Source organism: Cimex lectularius, unplaced genomic scaffold (assembly GCF_000648675.2).
Source record: "Cimex lectularius strain Harlan isolate CLEC.00 unplaced genomic scaffold, Clec_2.1 scaffold112, whole genome shotgun sequence".
Lineage (NCBI taxonomy): Eukaryota > Metazoa > Arthropoda > Insecta > Hemiptera > Cimicidae > Cimex > Cimex lectularius.
Window position 1 is genome coordinate 1,448,633 of NW_019392699.1, and position 23,436 is coordinate 1,472,068.

The window sequence follows — 23,436 nt, forward strand, 5'->3', positions numbered from 1 at the left end:
AAAATGCTAGGAACTTATTTTACAACCCGAACCATGAACTATAAAGCACACCAAAATACTTTTGTGACGTCATTAAAGATAAGAGTTGAAACCACCAAGAGACATTTAACCATTTAAAGACGAAGAAAATAAGGTTTTATAAAAGATAAAAAATTTAAAACTAGTTCATTAGTCGTAAATTTAGAATTCTGACGTTCCCAGTGTTTTGAACCGATATTAAAATTATCTGCGGTTTCTTTTGTTTAAAACTAAACCGCATTCCTTGACGCGAATTCTTGTTATTTATTTTTTTCTTTTGTATTTTTCTTTAAGCGGAAATGCCATGGCGCCAAGTTGTGGTTTCTCGGTTGCTTCCAGTTCGTGTTTCTGATTGAAGTCGTCCTGTCGACGTATGGAAGTTGAATGTTAACCGTGCTAATCCTGAGAATAGTCATCGGTTGTATGTTAATGTTCATCGCGTTAGCTTACCACAACGAAAGTCATGCTCAGCTAGCTGTTGACCTTCGAGACTAAGCTTTTATTACCGTACCGGCGGATATTTCAGAAAATTGGCAAAATGGGAATTATTGTCTCCAGGTTCAGGGTGAGTATGTTTTATTTTTTCCCCTCTCCAATCCTAAATAATTGTGCCTTTATTCAATTTAAAGTATTATAATGACTTTTTTTAAAAATATTTTTTATGTTAATTCATACTAATATTATTCATAGGTACAGCTATATTGTTGCAATTCATCCTAAAACAATAAAAAAATAGTAAAAAATTTATTTTTTTATTCCCTAACCATCCCTTATTTTATTAATTAACAAACGTTAATCTTAAATTTTGAAGCCAATTATTGATAAGCTATTTTGGACATTACCTAGTCCATGATTTGACATAATGATAATTGCGAGATTCCCACTTCTGACGATGGGCCTATAGTTGGTGAAAATTACCTCCGAATAGTAGCTGTAGGCATTTATCACAAATTTTACAAGTACAGTTTAGTTCTTAACAAGTAAATATAATACTTTTACGTAATTATAATACTATGAAGTTTCTTTTTGGGGTCTGTGGGGTGATTAATCTGTTGTACATGTGTCACATGAGAGTAGTAGCTGTAGGTATTTATCACAAATTTTAAACCTATGTTTTTTGGTCGTAACAAGTAAATGGGATACTTTTACATAATGATAATATGAAATTTCCTTTTGGGGTCTGTGTGGTGATTAATCTGTACACGTGTCACCTGAGAGTAGTAGCCGTGGTATTTATCATAAATTTTACAACTATGGCTCGTGGTCATAATGAGTAAATGATATTTTTACATAATTATAATATTATGAAATTTCCTCTTGGGGTTTGTGGGGTTGAATCTATACACCCGTCACCCGAGAGTAGTAGCTGTAGGTATTTAGCGCAAATTTTACACCTAGGCATTTGATCACAACGAGTATATATGATAATTGTACATAATGATAATATTGTGAAATTTCCTCTTAGTTGTCCGGTTATGATTCTGTACATGTGTCACTTGAGAATAGTAGCCACAAACCACAAATTTTATAACCACAGCTTTTGGTCACAATGAGTAAAGGTGATAATTTTGTGTAATGATAACGTTGTGATATTTCCTCTTGGGGTCTGCATAGTGATGAGCCCGTACATGTCACCTCAGAACAGTAGTAGATATTTATTAATTTTTTTGACAACCTCAGCTTTTGGTAATGAGTAAATGTGATATTTGATTTAATGACAATTGTGTGAAATTTCCTTTTGAGGTCTCGGTGTGATCAATTTGTACATCTACATATCATCTGAGAATAGTGACTGTAGGTATTTATCACAACTTTTACAACTACGGCTTTTGGTAACAATGAGAAATGTTACATAATCCATTATATTTAGTGGTCTGATTGACCAAATTACTTCTTTCAATTAATTAATGTTTCTATGTAAGGTTGGTTTAAACAAAAACTTTACATAATGATAATATTGTGACATTTCCTCTTGGGAAATGCGAGGAGATGAATGTTACTTGTGTCGCGACAATAGTAGACATATATATTTATCACAACTTTTACAACTACGGCTTTTGATCACAACAAATTAATGTGATAATTTTGTATAATGATAATACTGTGAAATTTTTTCTTGAAGAATGTGTATGATGAACCTGTAACTGTGTCATCTGAGGCTGTCAGTATTTATCACAAATTTTACAACTAGGCTTTTAGTCACAAACGGTAAAGTGATAATTTTAAATAAATATAATGTGATATTTCCTCTTGAGGACTGCATGGTGATTAATCTGTACATGTGTAGCTGTCGCTAAACTATTCCATAGTTTAATTTATATCTATTTTTATCTTGTAAATATTGAGTACATATCAATTCAGCCAAAATGGTAAATTGTGAGATTTCCTCTTATGGTCTGCATGGTGATACAATTCCTAGTCGGTGTTCTTTGTGATATTGTTATTGCTTCCAAGTTGCACTTCCGAAAAACAAAGACTACAGACAAAGGCATAGAAAATATAACACAATGTTGGGATTGTCATAGGTTCAGAGCGAAGATAGCGGGATGTGCATAAATGATTATTTGGTGTTCTTCATTGGCTGTCAAGGATATAAGCTAAATGCAGACATCCCAGCAAACTTTCATCCCCTGTTTATATTATCTATTTATTTGTTAAAAAAATAAATAAAATAAAACATAAACATGTAAGAGACAAAACATCAAGAGAGTGCATATTTATGTCTTAAGGAACTCTTCTAGTTTTGGTGCCTGCCAAAACGCATATGATTAAAACATAAACAATCGAGATTAGACAGACACAGTAAAGTGATGTGTCGATCATTTAAGCTTATACGTAATGAGAAAAGCAATCATAATTCATTATTCTGTAATAATTTCTTAATTAACATTCAACCATTTTATTTTATTTTTCTTATTATGTTGATGTTATTCTCACATTCTGATTTTGTTTTTCTCAATGTATAACAGTTTATTTTGTTACTGTATTTAAGTCTAGTTTTTTCGGTGCCTAGAATAAATATTGTTGCCACCACACTTATCTCAGTTAATGCTAATGAAATGTTATAATTCACAGAAGAAGAAGACATCAGAAGAACTTCTAGAGGATATTCAGAAGGTAAAGAGACATATACATAAATCAACTATTTGTTAATACATAGTTACAAGTTTATATTTTGTTACAATTAATTTATTTGGCCACTTTACACTGTATGTTCCTAACAAAACATCCTTTTCCATTTTCAGAATATTGAAAAATTAGAGAATGACAGCAAATTTATACTAAAGAGGGAAAAGGCTATTCTATTTAGATTGATCTTTTTTTCTGTTCTAATATACATAATAGCTGCACTTCTGTTTTATTTCTACTTTTTCCCAGCATCTTTATGGGATAGATTATTTTATATGATTCCTTTACTTATATTTCCAATTATGTAAGTATTTTTGTTAGGGTCGTTTACATACTTTTATTTATATTTATTATTTATTTTTAGCATTATAGTTGTGAGACGATCTATAAAATGGCTTTATGATCGCGACATGAGAAATAGTAGTAATAAACTAAAAGATTTGCAAACTAAAAAAAAGGAAATATTAGATGATGTTATGAACACTGAGACTTATAAAAAAGCCAAGGAGATACTAGATAAATATGCGCCCGAACAACTTAGAAAATCTCCTGCTCCGGTAGTGCAATATTTATTTATTTATTTAATGTAAAGTAATACTAATTTTGAATTATAGAGTCCATTACAATCAACTCTTACTCAGATAAATAGAACACCTCCAAATAAAAAACCTGAGACAAATGTTCAACAATCGAACCATCCCTCGAGCGTTTTACAACAACGCGTGGTAGCGAGTACACCTCTGAGATCCACACCTCCAGGATTGAAGCCAATTCCTCCTGCAAGTAAGTGAATTAACTTCCTGGTTAATGGTTCATTCAGCAAAATCAAATCATTAAAGTGCCTTTCTACGTTTTTATTTGTCTTATTTTTTTATTTTTTTAATGGGAAAAAGCTAATTTGTTAGAGAGTAGGGGCCATAAAAAGGTAGGAAAATGATAATATAAGGATTAAAAAGGAATATGACATATCATTCTACATAATATTGAATTTGCTCTAAAGAAAAAATAGACTGATTTACAAATTAATGTTTTAACAAATATGACTCTAATTACATTTACTAAATCATCTACTCCGCCAAAACTTTACTGAGCTATGTACATTTGTAAAAGGCCAGTTTTCAGCGCATTCACTGATGGGGCTAGGGCCTGTGGGATGTGTGTATCACGAAGGTGCATCCAAAGCGTTTACACAACAGAATTGTACACAATTTGGCAACCAAAAATCCTCTGTTGTGATTTTTGCTTCTTATAACAAATTTAAGAAATTTTGTTATAAAGGTGACATTTACATAAAACTTTTCTTTTACTTTTTTTTTTTTTTTAGGAAGACCATTACCTAGGCCGTTGCTTCCTCAAGATCGAAGTTATTTAGACAAGATAATAGAAATTATCGTTGGCGATGGTCCAAGCAATAGATATGCCCTGATATGTAAATTCTGTTCCTCCCATAATGGGATGGCACTTAAAGAGGAATTTGAATATTTAAGTGAGACGGTTTTCTGTTTAAATTGTAATAAATAATTAATAATGGCTAAATAAATTTAGGCTTCCGGTGTGCTTACTGCGGAACTCCAAATCCATCTTTAAAAGTTAGACCTCGAGAAGTACCTCCCAGATTCACTCCGTTGCAACTACCTGGTCCGATTCAACCAAGCAACGACGTTGATGACCAAAAACAACCAAGCACTGGTACGTTCTCAAAAATGTTTGTTAGTTTTATTTTATTTTAGTTTTATATTTTTTTGTGCAATTAGTAATAAAATTATTTTGCAGAAGATTCGGATGTTAGCAGTGACAACCAAAATAATTTAAAGGAAGAGGAAGGAAGCGAACCAACAACCAGCTTGGATAAAGAGAACAGTAATGAGAATTTTGTCAAACAAGAAGAATATGACAAAGAAGTACAGAACAGTGAACAGACTAAGAAGACACAATAAGACCATATTAACATAAGCAAAGTCGGCTGCCCAGTTATTTTTATATTTAATTTTAATTAAAGGGAAACTGCTCTCCCAAATGAATATTAAATTTGCATCTGGTAATGAAGTGCCAAAATTATAAAAACCAATTGGTCAGTTTTTGTTAATTCGACAAATTGTCTTTAACTGTAAAACTTGAAAACATGTGTAATAAAATAAATATATATATTTTGTGAATGTTAAAGACATGAACTGAACATAAAAATAATTTGAATGATAACATTCACAATATTCATAAAATCGATTAAAATCAGGCAACAAATATTTACAATGTTAACATATAAATCAGCATACATATGTAAATGCATTCATGTATAATTTTTTAAGTACTTAACAATTAGGTAATTTAAGTCCCCAATGGAAAGGATTACAGCTGTAAAACTGCGATCTTATTATTTATTGTATTTATGTCTTAAAAGCATTTAATTTCTAGTCTTTGAATTTTAATAAGCATATCCTATTGACTTATTCGCCTCTGGCTTGTTAATTATCACCAAAAGCTCTAAACAAATGCTTAAAGCTTTAATGGCATTTTGTATTTATTATCAGTTTAATGTTATCGTTTATATAATGCAGTTTTGTTTTACCTTTTCTTGAGCGCAAATAATTCTATTTAAAGTGAGAATATACAGAAGTGAATTGTATTTTTGTAATAGAAAGATTTTTATGGAATGTTGGAATGCAATTGAAACTAATATGTGTGCCTTTTATTTATTAATTTTTAATTGGGTTGTTATTAAAAAATCAAATAAATGACTATTTAATGTTTTAATTACCTTGTTTGAACCAGTGAAAATCTTAATAATTAAAAAGAATCTTAATGTAATTCATATCAATACACAATTTCGATTGGGGATGTCAATTACAAAATGTTCACTATTGTAACAATCGTTTAGTCTAAATATTTTTTTAATGATAAATAATTAAATTTAATTCTGTTGTCAAATTTTGCCCGGTTAATACAAGGTTTTCTCAGTTGTTTCTTATGTACTCAACACATGTGGAGTGTTATATTTTCAGATGTGAAGTTTACTTTTTATAGAAGTATATTATGATGTTCATTTAATTTATTTGTGTTTTCCACATGCAAAATTTATTTAAAACAGTTTGTATTAAGTCCTAACTTTTCTACATGTTGGAATTGTAGATTATTTAATATTGCTAAAGTGCTGTAGAGACAGTCTTACATGGAACTTTTATAATCAATGTAGGGCATAATTTACTTGGTAAGAATAGATGATTTGGATTTTTTTGGGGGTAAATTTATTTATTTAAAATAAGAATAAAAATGTCCCTTTATTTATTAATAAATATTTTATTTTATAGTAAAAAATACACATGATTCTTCTTTGTTTGATTTTAATTAGCTTAAATAATTTACACGGATGATAAATTAATTTCCAAAACGTTCAAATCAGTGGTGTGTGTGTATTAACGATGGAGCCGTACCTCGTCCGGGCATCAAAGAGAAATGATTTAGAAAGTGTAGAGAAGTTTCTTGCGCAGCTGTGTGAAAAAACGATTTCAGTTCTTGATTTTATAGAAGTGATCAAGCGAATAAAGCCTTTGCTAGGTATCATCCTTATATGGCTAAAAAAGTTGAAACGATCTTTACAGAATTTGTTTTAGATGTATTTGGGGTATCTTTCAAATCCTTAAGCTATGAATTAGTGCGAAGTATTGAAGTGGGTAGTTAAATAAAATTTGATACTACCTACTGAGTTTAAAAAGTACAAATAGTCCATTTTAGGTAGTGCAATCAAGATACAATGCCAACGAATGTGAGGACTTGAAACATTTCTGTTATCTTGATGTTACATCAGATGATGCAAAGGTTTCTGAAGCTATAATGTGGATTTACCGGTAAAGAGTTTGGACAAGTTACGATATTCTGAACTGATGAAAATTCTTTCAGATGCCTATGTTGCCTTAGACTGACATTCTGCTTTATACTAAATGCAAGAAAAAAGAGCGATTGTGTAGTCCCTTCTGCTCGTTACGGTGAATGCATCGAAAGTCTGACACCTCTGCTTAGACAGGCGTATATGCACCATTTTCGTATCTACCATTCATGGTTTGATCAGCAAATATTCAAGGTGTGCACCATTGAACCACTAGTCTTGATCAGTTTAATATAATCAACTGTTTTTCAGACACTCTCTAAACACTGTCCATCACCGGTGAAAGTGGTACAAGCTTTGCAGTTTGGGAAAAAAGAAAAAGAAGAGACCACCTTTGCCAGAATAGCAAGTTTTGAAATGATCCTTGGAAAATTTTTATCTCAGTTGAACGATTTGCTCAATTTAGAATGATTACTGGAAAAAAAACTGCATTGAAATATAAAAACAACAACTTTAGGAATAATATTTCCAAAATTAATAAACAATCCATATGATTCTTTTTTTAAATGCTAATGCGCTCTTAACATATTTTATATGATAAACCTATCATTTAATAAGCTGAACAGACTTGACTGCAGTTATAAAGTGGAGAAAATTCTCAAATTATAAAAAAACTCAAAACTATCAGCCAAAAACATAAATAGTACCTATTCTGGAATTTGAACCCACCTTGAACGAACTTACCTGCAGAAAAATGCCCAAAGAAGTAACTGAGAAGTTTTGCCCACTTGTAACACAAAATTTTAGGCTTCAAACTTACATCTAAAATTTTAGATACTAGTGTGTACTTGACCTTTTCAAAAGAGTCCAGGATGTATGTGACAAAATTGAATATGGCTTCTTCAGTACTTTTCCCTGATATGAATCCGAAATGGAAGTCACATAAAAATTTTGCTATTCAAAATAGCATATCATTCTGTGGTCTATATTTTCTCATAAGCCTTTGATAATGTAGGCAGTAATGAAATATTGGCTTGTAGGTCTGTTTCCCTTTTTTTTAGACATGTATAACTATTGTGGTTTTTAAACAATTTTGATTCACTTTGCATCATGAAGTTTCTTACAACAAGCATCCAATAAATGGTTTAAATGTTTAATAAAATCATAAAAATAATATTTTCAACTTGAATCTTTAAGCAGTTTATGCTAAAACATTTCCAAATCTGTTAAACAGATCCCTTCGATACTTTCCACAGAGTATGTTGTAAAATTAAATATGGCTTTTTCAGCACTTCTCCTTGGTCTGAATCTGAATTGGGAACCACATAAAAATTTGTGCTGTTCGAAATAACAGTTGTGTGGTTTATATTTTTTCATAAGCCTTTGATAATATAGGCAGTAATGAAATGTTGACATATAGTTTTGTTTCCCTTTTTGCATAAACTATAGCTAATTTTATATTAATCTTGGTTCACTTTAATACTTTTATGATGTTTCTTACAACAAGCACTTAAAAAAATAGTTTAAACATTTAACAAAATTATGCAAATAAGTTTTTCGAAGTTGATTTTCAACTTGGATCTTGGATCGGTAAGCTTTTTTTGTGAAATGTTTGCAAACAATTGATTCTCTTAAAAAGTCCTCTTCCAAACAGTCCTGGGTGTATGTGACAAAATTGAATATGGCTCCTTCAGTATTTCTCCTTGGTCTGAATACAAAATAGAAGTCACATGAAAATTTTGCTATTCGAAATAGCATATAGTTCTGTAGTTTATATTTTTTCGCAAACCTTTGATAATGTAGGCAGTAATGAAATATTGACACATAGTTTTTGTTTCCCATTTTGTATACAGTATAACTAACTATAGCTTCTTTTAGACAATCTTGGCTCACTTTAATGTTGCTATGAGGCTTTATTACATCATAAAAAAATAATATTTTCATTGTTTATTTTCAACTTTGATCTTTAAGCAGTTTATACTAAAACATTTACAAATAATTATTTTAAACAGATCTCTTTGATACATTCACAGTGTACGTTACAAAATTGAATATGGCTTCTTCGGTGCATCTCCCGAGTCTGAATCTAGATTGGGAATCACACAAAAATTTTTGCTATTCAAAATAGCATATAGTTCTGTGGTTTATGCTTTCTCATAAGCCTTAATGTAGGCAGTAATGAAATATTGGCCTATAGTTTTGTTTCCCTTTTTGTAGACAGATATAACTATAGGTATTTTACAATCTTGTTTTGCTTTGATGCTTCTATGAGGTTTCTTATAAAAGCATTTATTAGTTTAAATGTTTAATAGAATCATAAAAATAATATTTTCATTATTTATTTTCAATTTTATTCATTATTTATTTGCAATATGGATCTTGAATCAGTAAGCAGTTTTTTAAACGTTTCCAAACAATCGATTTTCTTGAAAGCAGTTAAAATGTAGGATCGAAGAGTAAAAATTCAAAATGACATTTGTCTGCTTTGAATTAATTGTTTTACATGTGTCCTCGTCATTGAAGAACGACCAACTCTAATCCGACATCTGTAAAGACTGTAATGTTCTAATAATAAACATTAATAAAACGTTGTAAATATGCTTGACTAAGTGTAAATCGATAATCGATCGGAGGGATTCGAAAAAGTTCGTTACTCCACCCGTTCAACCTGTGAAGTGGGAAGTGGTAAGTTCAGTTCGGCCGTTGCGAACCGAGCGAATGTCTGATCCTGTCTTGGGCTGGAGCCGCTTTTTCTGTTTTTCCTTTTCGGATCCATAATCCCTTTTGAGCCTCATTCTCCGATAAAGTCTTCACTATGGATTTCTCTGATGTAAGTCGGCTGTTATCAATTATATACTTGTAAATATCTTGAGTTTGGGCAAAATCAGTGGAGCTTCATCACATATATCTGCGACTCTTGATCCTGACAGTAACACCTTTTGATTTTGGCTTTGGACCTCAGAGGCCTGACCAATTTTCTGAAACAAACGCTATCGATTCGCACTACCGGAAAAATAACACTACATAAACTTTTATTTATTATTTTTCAGTCTTAAACAGTGCTAAAAGTCAGATTAAAATCTCTCTTCTGTCTGTAACATCATTGTTGGCTCTAGTCCTCAGAGTTCTACACAATTTTATTGTTGAAATTGTCCAATTTAACCACCATTTTCCATTACTGGAACATTCTGAAGATTTATTCATAATTTATGATAACAATAATGCCAAATGTAACTTTTATTATTTGTTATATTTCATTTATAAGCTTCATGAAAAGGCAGATCAAGATCGTAATAAAGACCATAAACCTTTGTTGGCTCTAGTCCTCAGATATCAACACAATTTTATTGTTGAAATTTGTCCAATTTAACCACCATTTTCCATTACTGGAACATTTTGAAGATTTATTCATCATTTATGATAACAATAATGCCAAATGTAACTTTTAATATTTGTTATATTTCATTTATAAGCTTCATGAAAAGGCAGATCAAGATCGTAATTCAGACCATAACACCTTTGTTGGCTCTAGTCCTCAGATATCAACACAATTTTATTGTTGAAATTAGTCCAATTTAACCACCATTTTCCATTACTGGAACATTTTGAAGATTTATTCATAATTTATGATAACAATAATGCCAAATGGAACTTTTATTATTTGTTATATTTCATTCATAAGCTTCATGAAAAGGCAGATCAAGATCTTAATTCTGACACTAACACTTTTGTTGGATCTAGGCCTCAGAGATGTACAATATTTTAATGTTGAAATTTGCCCAATTTAATGGAAAATAGAACAATACAATATATAAACAACAACAATAGAACTTTTAGTACCTGTTATTTTTTATTTGGAAAGGCGAATCAAAATCTTTTATTTCGACTGAAACATGTTTTAGTGTTGACAATTGGTGTGTTTGAAAGATAATCTATTATTTGGAAACTTTTACAAAAAAAAAGCTTACAGATCCGAAAACCAAAATCAGTCTTGAAAATATTATTTGTATGATTTTATTAAACATTTAAACTATTTATTAAACGCTTGTAAGATACTTCCTAGCAGCATTATAGCGAACCAAAATTGTCCATAAGTAGCTATAGTTATACCTCTCTACAAAGTATAGGCCGATATTTCATTACTGTCTACATTATCAAAGTTTTATGAGGAAACATGAACTACAGAAGATATGCTATTTCGAATAGCAGAAAGTTTTTTGTGATTCCCAATTTGGATTCAGACTAGGGAGAAGTACTGAAGAAGCCATATTCAATTTTGTCACATACACCCAGGACTGTTTGGAAGATATAATTGTAAAAGAATAATAGTTTGCAAAGGTTTTGCAAAAAACAATTGCTTACAGATACAAGTTGAAAATCAACAATGAAAATGTTATTTTTATGTTTTTTTAAAACTATTTATTAAATGCTTGTTGTAAGAAACCTCATAGCGGCATTAAAGTGAACCAAGATTGTTTAAAAGTTATACCTATTTACAAAAAGAGAAAAAAAAACTATCGGCCAATATTTCATTACTGCCTACATTATCAAACGCTTATGAGAAAACATAAACCACAGAACTATATGCTATTTCGAAGAGCCCGAATTTTTATCTGACTGTAAATTCAGATTCATACTAGGGAGAATCATCAAAGAAGCCATATTTTGTAACATACACTGTGAATGTATCGAAGGGATTTGTTTAAAATAATTAATTGTTTGGAAATGTTTTAGTATAAACTGCTTAAAGATCCAAGTTGAAAATATTATTTTTATGATTTTATTAAACATTTAAACTATTTATTGGATGCTAGTTTTAAGAAACATCATAAAACATTAAAGTGAGCCAAGATTGTCTAAAAGTAAATATTAAAAAACCTTTAAATTTGTAAAAATTAGACCAATTTAATGAAAGAACCACTGCTGTTTATTGGAACCTTCTGAAAATGTATTCACAATTTAGTATAACAATAATTTCAAATAAAATTTTCATTACTTATTAATTATTACATTATAATTCATTACTTATTATATTATAACAGTTATTAATTTCGGACTCCTCTGCATCCCCTCAGCCCTGCTCAGACTCGGAGCGAAGAGAAAAATTTTACCTTCTTCTTGAGCCAAATTGCTAAGGAGTCTCACCAGTCTGCAATTTTTGATTAATGGAAGGAAGTTGGAGGTTTTTTTTAATTAAAAAAAAATTGTTTCCTTTTTGTCTTTGAATTGTTCTTTGTGTAAGATTTCTTAATTGTTTTCTGTTTCATTCAATTGAGTTGTTAGTGCCAAACTAACATTGTTAATTATTTTTCTTTTGAGTTCATTCATTCGAGCCTCTGGGTTATGGACCTAGTACGCTTCCACATTAAGCGAAATACTTACTTTTCCATTGTTAAATCAGTTGCAGAAATAACAATATACATTTTTGCATTTACAGTGATATTTTATTGTGAGATTTCTTTGTGTTTTCTGCAGGGTGATGAACTTCAAATTTGATCGCTAATGATCTTTTTGTCTGCATTCACTGTTTTGTCCTATTCAGATGTAATGTTATTGTAGTTATTTAAAAACAAATACTGGCCTGTTATCTTTTTGTCCCACATATTTACAAAATAGTTCATTGTATATTCATAGTTCATTTATCGTCTAAACTGAACTTTAAACTCTGTCCCTCTATTTATGTTGTCAAAGTTTGTGTGCTTTAGTAACCAATATCTTGACAGCTTTTAGATGAAAATGAAATATTGTGTTTTTAGGAAAGACATGCTATTTTAGCATTAGTTTTATCTATTTTTTAATTTTATTTTTGTAAGAGAGTATTTGAAGTTGGAATGATCAAATTGACTTCTAACAATCAGACTTCAGCCTCTGTGTTGATTTCTTTCCACTTTAACATTTTTATTTTTTTGTGCAGAGGCTAATTGCTCGTTCAGAGCTGAAAAGGGCAGAACTGAAAAAACATATGGAAGAAGAATTGACAGACTCTGAAAATGATCAGTTTAAAGCCGTGATTTCAAGTAAGAAATGTTTAATTGTTCATATTTAATTATTTACTAATAAAACATTCAAAACAGCAAGACATGAGATTGTCGTGAAAAGGAACAAAAAACAAACTGAGGAGGATAAGGAAAATTCTACATCCAATGGAGGACACTTAAGTAAAGTGACAAATGAAAGGTTGCAGAAACTCAGCTCACTTTATTCTGGTAAATTTTAGTTCAGATGGCTTCTTCTATTTGTTATATTAGGAATTTAATTGTTAAACAAAAAAATCTGTTCAGATCAATCTCCAGGACCATCCTCACCCATCCACAAACCTCATGTACGATTTTCACCTTCCCATGAGGAAAGCTGCAGCGATGGAAAGCCCCGCGGTAAGGATCGTTTAGCAGAAGCAAGAGCACAGAGGCTTGCTGCCCTCGCCAAAGTGATCAACAATTGGGAAGACCAGTCAGACAAAAAAGTCAATTTTAAGATAAAAGATCCGGTATTTAAAAAAAAAATTATATTCATTATTAAAAAAATATATCTGTATATATGTTATGTTTGTATTTATGTTTAATGTGTTTCACCAAAGGTAGAATTGTGTTAAACTAACCAATATGTGTTGCATGAATTGTGATATTTTCCCAGGAAACAAAAACCATACCTGTCCTGAAAGATGCTCAACCATTACAATCCCAAAAATTTTTGAGGCCATCGGTGGATAAGACATGTAATAATTATTTAAAAACATCCCCATCAAAAAGCCCTTTGCCTCAGAAAAACGTGGGTTGGGACAATAAAATCATTCAATCTTTGGTGTGTATTTGTCTAGTGTTGATGTGTTTTAGTTAGAAAAATTTGTCTCATTTTAGATCAGAATAATCGCATGTTGTCCATTTTACAGGAAGCCCAAGGCTACCAACGATGTGATTCACAACAGCATTTAATATACGATTATAAATCTCCACATACAAGCCCGGTAAAATGTAGCACTAACGAAAGAAATACAAAACACCAAACTCCAGAAGTAACGACTTCACCAGTTAAAGAGAAAAGCCCTCCGAAAAGGTAAGAAAAATATTAGACAGATTTATGTGTTTTTTAGTAAACAGCAAAACTTTTTAGATTTATATCTCCAAAAAAGAATGGCCCTGCAGTCATGGAACTAGCAGCCAAATATTCAACTTCTCCCAATAAAACTGTTAAAGACCCAACAGAACTGAGCATAATGGAACGGTAATTATGTGATAAAATATTTTTATTAAAATGTTAATAATTATGGAAATAAATTTATAGAAAGGCACTTTTTGAAAAGAATAAAGGAGATGTAATTTTGCCAAAAGTCCCTTTTGGCACACCAGTACCAGCGAAAATATTAGCATCATCTGAATCTGGTCCAAAGCTCACTTCATCAAAATTTAATCAAGTTCAGGGTATGCAAATTTCTCAGTCATTTTAAACCACAAAATATAAACAATCTTTTTATTGTTTTATCATTTAAAATCTAAATGTTAAATTATACCTCCTAGCCTCGCAAGCCACCCAAAATGTAAAAGTTCCGGGAAAGCTTAGCTGGAATAAAATAACGCCATCGCCGACCGATAGGCCCAGGGACAAGGTAACAGAGTCGATTTTGGAACGACAACAGGAGATAGAAGAACTTAAAAACCGTTGGGAGAAGAGGAGAGCTGGATTGCCCGGCTTAGACCCCTCGACTACCAAAACAAATGTAACATAGTGTGAAGACTATATGAGTGTTATGTTGTGGCAGGCCCGCTAACAATGTCTTTGTGCAGGTGGAAGAAAATAACCATATACCCAAACCACCCCCAATGCCCCCACTGGAGTCCTATTCTGGTAAAAGGATTTGGGCCCATACTGTTTCAAATGTATGTTTGTGTAACAATATTTTTTTCTATTTTAAATAGGATTTTTGGTATATTTGTTTGCATGGCATTAAAAAAAAAATTAAAAAACTAACAGCTTTTTTTGGTTTCAACAGTTTTTATTTATTTATAATTTTCATTGATAACAGCTATTTGTAAATTAAACCATTGGAATAAGGTCCCTAATTTATTTTTGATTTGTACAGGAGGAAGGAAACACACTTTGCATCCCCAAACCACCTCCTATGCCTCCTCCTCTTTTTTCCCCTTGCAGCACTTTGAGATGGGCTTTCTCTCGAAGCATGAACATGGTAAAGCCGCTTTTAATGCTTATAGTATTCACACGACACGCTTTTGCTTATGCACTGTTTCTTTTTTAAACCATCTTTAGTCTATAAGTTTATCTCCAAAATTAAAAAAAGTATTTTTTTTTTTTTTCAAAAGCAGTAATATGACAGTATACTTTAAATTTTCACACAAAGTTAACTAATCTTTAGTTAACTTTAGTTAAGAAGATATTTGTAGAATATTTGCAGCTCTCAAAATTGTGATTTAAGACCTCATATCCACAACGACTTATTTTGTTGATTAATTAATTTTATTGATTAATAGTTTCTGACCATTAAGAGATTTGAGTACTTTCTGTGCCACTTAACAAATTTCTTGAGGTATTTGTCCTGTTTATTTTTAATAGAAATCTGTTTCTTCCTGTGAGGCCCCCCGAAGGAGTTCGTTAACTGTCATGTGAAGATTTTTCTTGGCTGGTGTACCACCAGGCAACTTGTGGATTCAATTTCTCTTCCCATCCTAGATCAGTACGATGTTGAAAGCTGAGTGAGAAGGATGGAGAGAAGCATAAAAAGGAGAAAACCCCGTCAAAGAAAAGTGCAGATTCATCCATTGTTACAAAATCGGGAAATGAGCGCTTTCTCACAACTATTGCTGTACCTCTTCCCTACAATTTTCACACATTTTAATTTTATCACTATACTCGTCTCTTCATTTCCCATATCGCAGGACTAATACTTATGTTTTCAAAGAACTGTTCATCATCAAAACTTTCAATGGCAACGCTTTCTATTGTGAACTCAGTTGACTCAACTAGCGAATGGTGAGAAGAACGAATGCTGAGTTGAGTCAACCAATGGGGACGAGAATGTAAGCGGATTTGTGCCTGCTGGCAACCCGCCTAGGGCATGAGTTGACTGTATGGTTTGGGCGATTCCCAACATTTGCAATATGGTTTCATGGATAAATGTATATCTAACATTTCATTTTGTAAACAGCATTTTTTTGAAAATCTCCTGTTTCTTTAAATTACATACACAGGAAATTCCAAGAACGTTGGGTCAGAACGCGCAAATAGCTGCTAGTCATAATGAAAAGGACTAAGAAAAATACTGTTAAATGAACTCTGCACTGTGCTCGATTAGTTTATTTTTGTTTTTGTCAAGCTCAATGCAGTACTTCTCAGTAGTGTTTATTATTCTCCTACTTTCTGTCGGATTTCCTTTTTCCTCCTTTGCCTTCTTCCTCTTATGATAGTGCTATCATTTCCTCACTATTTTTTAAATTACTAAGTAATTATTTGATAAGACTGCTATGTAAATATCTTTGACTTTAGTTTATTTTTTATATTTGGTTGATGGTCTGTCTCTATCCTTGCTGTTTTGTGTTTTTGAAGTGTCAGCTCTAGTCTGCAGACCAAAAATAGTCAAGCCACGGATTATCAATCTGTATTTGGTCGTTTCCGGTTGTTTTGGCCTATTGGGCAGATGATGAGAAGCAAAACGCAATGTTTTTCTCCAATTTTTAATTGCCTTGTTTCTCAAGGCCAGAGTGCATAGTATGAACAATATTTTTGTGGGAAGAGTCAAAAATTCCGAGGGCAATGGTGGCGGTGGGACCTACAAGCCGAGAGTTTGATACACTATCGACTGGGCTACTCCGACCCCCACCCAAAAAAATACAAGATAAATAAACCAATTTGATCATAAGCAACCAAACCAGGTTCATCATGAAGAAATCTCATCTTTTAGTCAATGTTAAAAAATCTGTTTGTTATTTTTTGTTTGATATGGCCCCATTTTTTATTTTTGTCTACAATTTCTACATATACCTCGAGGTTTTTAAAAATTTTCATTTCTTTTTACATCCAGGGTTGAGTGCGGAATTGTTGGCCTCATAAAACCATAAAATGCCAAGATCAGCTTTGAGATTTGTTTATTACAAGCACTTGGCCAGTACCACAGGTGCAGAACTGCTAAGAACTTAGAATTATACTTTATTATGTGGACCCTCTTTTTCACTTTATTAAGCCCACTCTTGTCAGTTGTATGTAATGTGTGCTTTAAAGCAGTCTCCTTGTTTCAACTAAGAGTGCTAACTAACTCAATTGGTGCCATGTCGATAACCTGTGTACGTTTGGGCAAGTGTGGTCTCATTGGGGACGAGTTACGACTTAGCCGACTCAAGAACTTGCGGAAATCTTAGCTCTACCTTACCGTAGTCCCATAGTCGCAGCTTGGAATAGGCAGAATTTGATTGAAATGATTTTATAAATTTATCGAAAATTCATTCAAAATTTAGTGTTCAGATCTGAGGTGTCAAATTACATTGACGAAACCTTCTTTTAGAAAAAATTTAAATAAGTTGTGGTATCTTATAGATTTATAAACATGGTCAGTTCAACCTGAGTTAATCCAACCATTACCAAATTTGTAAAATAGAATTAATGTTTTTAGGCAGATTGTCAATCACTCACTGAAAGTATACATAATTAAAATATATTTTTTATAATACTGTCATTGAAATGAGTAATTCAACAAAAACAAATTTCCGCCAACAGTGGTTAAATAGTACATAGGCACATTTTCTTACAATTCAGTATAAACTTTTCTTTGTCACTGTAAATTTTGTATAATTTTATTTATTATTACATTTATTACTTGTGTATTAGAATGATGATGATAGTCCCACAACACCACATAAGCCTCAGCAGTGTTCTTCACCGAAGAGGATTCGTATGGGCACCCTTAGTCCGGTGAGAGGAATGGTACAGGATGAAGTTGTTTCTCCAATCGAGAGAAAAAAGTCGTATACTCGCAGCCCAAGGAAATCCGATGGTGAATATATTACATATTTTATATTAGCTTAAAACAAGACAGCAATTTATATTTTATTTGTTCAAGGCTACATTGGGCTTAATGAAATCAAACCTATTCGAATTTCACCGCCCAAACCCGGACGTCTTTACCCTAGTGTGTCTGACATTGAGACTGAGTCTGACGCTTTAGATTCAGAGCATGACACTCAGTATTCAGAACATAATACCGACGAGTCAGATGGGTAAGAATAAAAATTTAGTTTTATTTTCAAATTTTGAAACAATCCATAATCATAATTTTTTTAAAGAAATAGTTCAGGATCAGGAGAGACGAGTATATCTCTTGGCCAAGCGATCATAGAAGCTTCCAGGATTTCCAAAACCAGCTTTAAAGTCTGTTCCCTCTTAAATTTGTTTTTTCTTTTGACTGTTAATAATTGTTCATTTTGTTAATATAGAGAGCATCAAATTTTTCGAACAACAATTCAAATACTATGACAGACTCGCTGTCCGAACAGGAATCTAAGGTCATGCATGAAATGGATGATTTCTTGGACGAGGCTCTCGGTGGTGTTTCACCCCCTAAAAGATCAAAGGAAAGTTTTAGTTCAGAGGTCAGTAATTTATAATATAAATTATTTCTGTTTCTATTTAAACTTTCGTACTTATTAATTTTTATGGGATTCCAGACTGAACCAAGTTTATCATCACATCCATCTAGTTCAACAATGAGTGACAGTTTCAAATTTTTTAGCGAAGAAAGCAATAAGAAACCAATTACTCTAGTACACACTGTGTCTATGTATAGAAAACAAGGGACACTGGTAATATTTCACAAATTTATATATGCGCATCTATTTAAACTTTTTCTCTTCTCTAGGCGACACCTGTAAAAAAGGAAATAAGAGTTCATGAAAATGTTAGAGACTGGGACCAACCAAAAGAAGAAATTCCTGAAGAAATAAAGGTCAAAGAAAGAGTGAAGGAGTTGGAAAATGAAGTAAGCTCGTTTGAAATGTTTGGGGATAAACCATTGTCAAAATTGTACATGAATTTTATTTATAGATGGTGAAACAAACTACAATAATTTCTCAAGCGTCTCAGGCTTTGAACCTCTGCCATTCAAGAATAGAATTTACTGGTTCTCCTGAACAAGTGGAAGCGGAACGATTACTCCTTCTTGCAAGTAAGAATGGGTTAAATAAATTATACCTAAGAAAAGTTCAACTTCAAAAGATATAATAAATGTGTATGTAGGTTTTTGTTTTTTTAAATTTCAACTTTCAGCTTTATAAAAGTGATATTTTATTATCTTCTAAAGAGGCTGTTAAGAAAGGAGTAGTAGTTGATTCCAAAGTCAGCCTATGGGCGGGTGCAAAAATAAAGCAGATTTCGAAAAGTCAAAACTATTTTTATATGTTATAAAATAAAGAAAATTTATTCAAAATAATTTCCATCAAAATCTAGACATCTTTGCTAACGTGTAGTAAGCACTTTTACTCCACTGACATAAAAATCTTTATTTCAACTCACAATAGTCTTGGAAGGTGTTTTCGGTTTCGCCTTGTTCTTTAAAAATTTTATCCCTCAAGATCAAAATGCCTAAAAGAGTGGAAGTCTGTAAGCGAGAGGTCTGGTGAATATGAAGGGTGTGGTAAGGTTTCATATCCGAAGTCCTTAAGTTTGGACTCACAACAGGAAGTTGTGACATGTGGTCTGTGTTATCGTGAAGAAGAATCGGCCCCTACAGTTTACCAATGATGGACAAAGATATTTCAGTTTTCTGTGAATTTTGTCAACTTCTTGGCAACATTTCTCTGCTGTGATATAACCACCATAATTCAGGAAATTATAATTAACAACTCCAGCAGTACACCCCAAATAGTCACTATAATTTTGTTTTTGTGCAGATTTGGTTTCGGAAAGTGTTTTGACGCTTCATCCTTGTCAAACCACTGACCTGTACATCTGTTATCATACAGAATCCATTTCTCATCACTCGCGATGATTTGATCAACAAATAGATCGTTTTGATGGTGCAACAGAAGAGACTTGCAAATTTCAAACCGTCAATTTCTTTGGGTTCGGTTAGTTTGTGCAGTACCCACTTGTTGAGCTTCTTTACTTTACCAATTTGCTCCAGAGGATGAACAACGTTTAAGTGGTCAACATTATGTTCTTCCAAAATTTCCCTGGTTGTCTTTTCTTCAATCAACATTGTGAGTTGCTCATTGTTTACAATAAAAGGCCTGCTGACCTTCCCTGTCTTTGAGATTGAAATCTCTGAAATCATCACTGCACCGAACATTTAGTTGGCTGACCAGTAGTACGAACTATGAGGACAGTACAATTTATTTTGGACACTCAAGTTTGAACTGGTGACCAATACATGTGCCACTCTATTTCAAACTAGAATGATGGATTTAAGCGTCACACGTTTATTTATTGTAACCTCAAACAGTACAGACTCGGAGCATCAGCAAAAAGCCTTTGCAGATATTGCCAGAAAGAAGAAGAAGCAACAGAACCTCTGCTGGTGCAAAGGCCTATACAGGCTGAGGTTTCTACTCTTCAGGGAGGAAAAACCAAGGCCTGAAGGATACCCACGGGTGCCCTTAACAAAGCTTGGGATCTGATAAATATCCTTCAGCTTAATGAAAAGCTCTAGATAATAATGGAGATTACATAATAGGCCAATGTTGTCATAGTGCATAATGTTTTAATAACAAGGCCGACTGCTGTTAACGTAAATCATAGGAAAGAGAAAATTAGAGTCCATGCATGAATGTCCGTGTACATTCTTTTGATTTTTTTTTTAACGTGTTAAATTATTGTATACAAAATATATCAAATTTTTTAGCATCTAGAAGGGTTGCAGCAATGCATGAAATAGAAAGGTTAAAGGTTGAGAAGAAACTAAAACCTGGACCTCCTCCTCAGGATCACGAGAGGGGCGATCTCACAATTGAACAGTTGACTCTGCCAATAAAGCCAGTGCCTTGTAAGTCAATTTTTTATTTTTCTACCAATAAAAAACTAACGTTCCATTTTTAACAGGCTCGATGGAAAAAGTTGACAATTTCGTCTGTCTGGCGACATGCGGTGCGACTGTTTTGGCTACTCAGGCATTACCCGCAAGCAGGCGAGAGAACAGGATCTTATTTACAAAACCGTTGAAATTCGAGAAGTTATACCCAGATTTTACCATTACGCTGGAAGTCTACAGGCTCAGCACCGAGTCCTCATCAGACTTCATCCCTCATGAAGTGAAATATGGCATTGACAGGAAGAAAGATAAGTTGAGATTGACGCCGCAAAAGAAGTCGAATAAGACCCAAAGAGTTGTCGAAAGCCCCGGTGGACCAAATGCTGTTAGATCTCCAGCATTCCAATTGGTCGGTTTTGCCGTGTTTTCCCTAAGAGAGATAAACAGGACAAAATTTTCCTTAAGTAAGGTAAAGCAATATTTATATTTTCAATTGATTTGACACAAACTTCATCTTTAGTCTTATTACACTTACAAGAGTTTGAAATACTCTAATTTTTTCTTGTTACAATTATGAAATAAATAAAATTAGTAATATACAAAGTACACTAAATTTTAATTTATTCCTGTAATGTTTTATGTGTAATTATCGATTTAGGTTCCATACGGAGCGCCTATAGATGGAAGTCTGGAGGTGAAAATGACAACGCAACTCAAAACCGATCTTGTCTATAAAGGGTTCCTAACTCTATTTGAAGAAATTTCCGGTTTCGGCGCCTGGAGACGACGATGGGGTGTGCTTTCTGGCACGATAATATCCTTATGGGCATACCCAGAGCATGAAAATGAAAAAGTATATTTAAAAATACACCAATTATTTATTCCTCATTTAATTTTTTTTTTTTTTTGCCTTGGCAGATACCAATTGACACAATCGATCTTTCACAATGTCTGAAACGGGAAGTCGGCCTTGTCAGTCGTGACGTTTGCGCAAGGCCTCACACTTTCGTATTGGAAAACATTGGTGGCACAAGGTACCTTTATCTATATTTTTAATATTATATTTCGCTAATTGTTTGCCACTTTTAGACATTTGGTATCAGCGGACAGTATCGAAGACAGGATTGGTTGGTGCAAAGCGATCAACAAATCGTTGTACCTTCTCTCAGCTTGGGGAAATCAAACCAAGCATTGAATTTAAACCTGATTTATTTACCATGTACATTTACTATTTTAATTGTTATGATATAATATTAATATATTAATCCTTTATATAGTTTTTATATTGTGTGATTTTATATAGATGTATTTTAATTAATTACTGTAATCACTTTAGCTCGAAAGAATAAAAAATGATATGTACAAACAAAAACAGTAGCATCAAGATAAACGATATGTGTAATTTTTTTTTTTTTTTTCAACTTCCTTGAACAAATTTCAGGTCAGTCATCGTCTTTTGTCTTAATGTCTTAATTTTGGTGTGGAAAGAGCTTTGACAATTTTTCAAGGGGCTTTAGGTTGAAAGAATTGTTGGCTTTAATATTGAAGTGCTTGGCAGAAGCCCACTCCAAGTTCCACTCCGTCTGTCCAAATTGGTCACAGTAACGTCTTGTACACAGTTGTGCTTTGACGTAAGACGTAAAATAAATGTAAAATGTTAAATGCTCTTTTCAAAGAAGATAGTTACAACTACTAAATGCACAATAAAAACTCATTAATGATTGTTTAAAGTTTGTAAATGAATTTGTTTAATTATTAGCCAAAAAGCACAGTTGTGGGCAAATAGAAATTAAAGGTGTTAAAAAGTCCAAGAGCAATGCTGGGATTTGAACCCAATACTACTAGGTGACTAATATGAGATCCTAATTTTATTTGTACTGCAGCAATTAAATTGTTCCACTTAGTTTTTAAATTTTTCATAATTAAAATAATGTTGAGTTAATAATATTGTAGAAGACAGGCAGTCATGACATGCTCAGACAGGAGCTTGATCATACAAAAAGCAACTCAACTTTTAATCAAACTTTAATTGATTTATTATTTTTATTCAAAATATGGTCGAGTTGAAAACATGTCACAAGTCGGACTTGAACCCATGGCCTCCAGAGGTCGTAGGTTTGAGTCCTGCTTATCCACTTTTTATATGAAAATCTGTGAATGTTCTTTCTTATGCCTGGTTCTAACTGTCTTAATTTTGTTCAGCAATTTGGATTTATTTTATGATAGAACGTCTTTATTTTTATACTCATGTTGTGTCATCATTAGGACCCCGGGGTTCATAAATCATCACTGTTGGTAACGTTCTTTGCCAAACTATCACATGGCATTGCTTGGTAATGCGAGGCAAACGTCTTAATTTTGCAATAATAAATTTTGAAAGTTTCATTTTGGCAATGTAACAAAAAGTATTTTCTCTATTATAAAAGTACAATAAGTTGGTTATACCAAGGCAGTAATGCTTATAACAAAATTCTAACAATTTTAGCACAATACTTCAAGTCAACTT

General features: G+C 32.5%; 2 protein-coding genes across 7 annotated transcripts; both read left to right on the forward strand.

Moving 5' to 3' along the window:
- Positions 1 to 128: 128 nt before the first annotated feature.
- LOC106664606 (endoplasmic reticulum junction formation protein lunapark-B) lies at positions 129 to 7,335 on the forward strand. Of its 3 annotated transcripts, none has more exons than XM_014390492.1 (13): positions 129 to 583; positions 3,094 to 3,135; positions 3,264 to 3,451; positions 3,512 to 3,704; positions 3,762 to 3,930; positions 4,472 to 4,633; positions 4,693 to 4,836; positions 4,921 to 6,352; positions 6,494 to 6,699; positions 6,756 to 6,811; positions 6,877 to 6,989; positions 7,042 to 7,222; positions 7,280 to 7,335. In XM_014390492.1, the coding sequence occupies exons 1-8, from the start codon at positions 557 to 559 to the stop codon at positions 5,082 to 5,084; spliced, it is 1,089 nt and encodes a 362-aa protein (XP_014245978.1). In that variant the 5' UTR covers positions 129 to 556; the 3' UTR covers positions 5,085 to 6,352; positions 6,494 to 6,699; positions 6,756 to 6,811; positions 6,877 to 6,989; positions 7,042 to 7,222; positions 7,280 to 7,335. The 3 variants fall into 3 exon arrangements, with proteins under 3 accessions (XP_014245978.1, XP_014245979.1, XP_014245982.1); XM_014390493.1 differs by having other exon boundaries at positions 6,545 to 6,699; XM_014390496.1 differs by having other exon boundaries at positions 4,924 to 6,352.
- A 2,022-nt stretch (positions 7,336 to 9,357) lies between these two features.
- LOC106664611 (anillin) lies at positions 9,358 to 22,206 on the forward strand. Of its 4 annotated transcripts, XM_014390504.2 has the most exons (23): positions 9,358 to 9,797; positions 12,882 to 12,984; positions 13,042 to 13,173; positions 13,249 to 13,454; positions 13,601 to 13,768; positions 13,857 to 14,020; positions 14,078 to 14,188; positions 14,249 to 14,385; positions 14,482 to 14,681; positions 14,749 to 14,841; positions 15,045 to 15,149; positions 17,798 to 17,963; positions 18,030 to 18,186; positions 18,253 to 18,337; positions 18,403 to 18,558; positions 18,634 to 18,768; positions 18,825 to 18,944; positions 19,010 to 19,130; positions 20,805 to 20,945; positions 21,002 to 21,399; positions 21,589 to 21,783; positions 21,849 to 21,964; positions 22,020 to 22,206. In XM_014390504.2, the coding sequence occupies exons 1-23, from the start codon at positions 9,783 to 9,785 to the stop codon at positions 22,123 to 22,125; spliced, it is 3,330 nt and encodes a 1,109-aa protein (XP_014245990.1). In that variant the 5' UTR covers positions 9,358 to 9,782; the 3' UTR covers positions 22,126 to 22,206. The 4 variants fall into 4 exon arrangements, with proteins under 4 accessions (XP_014245990.1, XP_014245991.1, XP_014245992.1 ...); XM_014390505.2 differs by lacking the exon at positions 15,045 to 15,149 and having other exon boundaries at positions 9,360 to 9,797; XM_014390506.2 differs by lacking the exon at positions 13,601 to 13,768 and having other exon boundaries at positions 9,362 to 9,797.
- Positions 22,207 to 23,436: the final 1,230 nt, after the last annotated feature.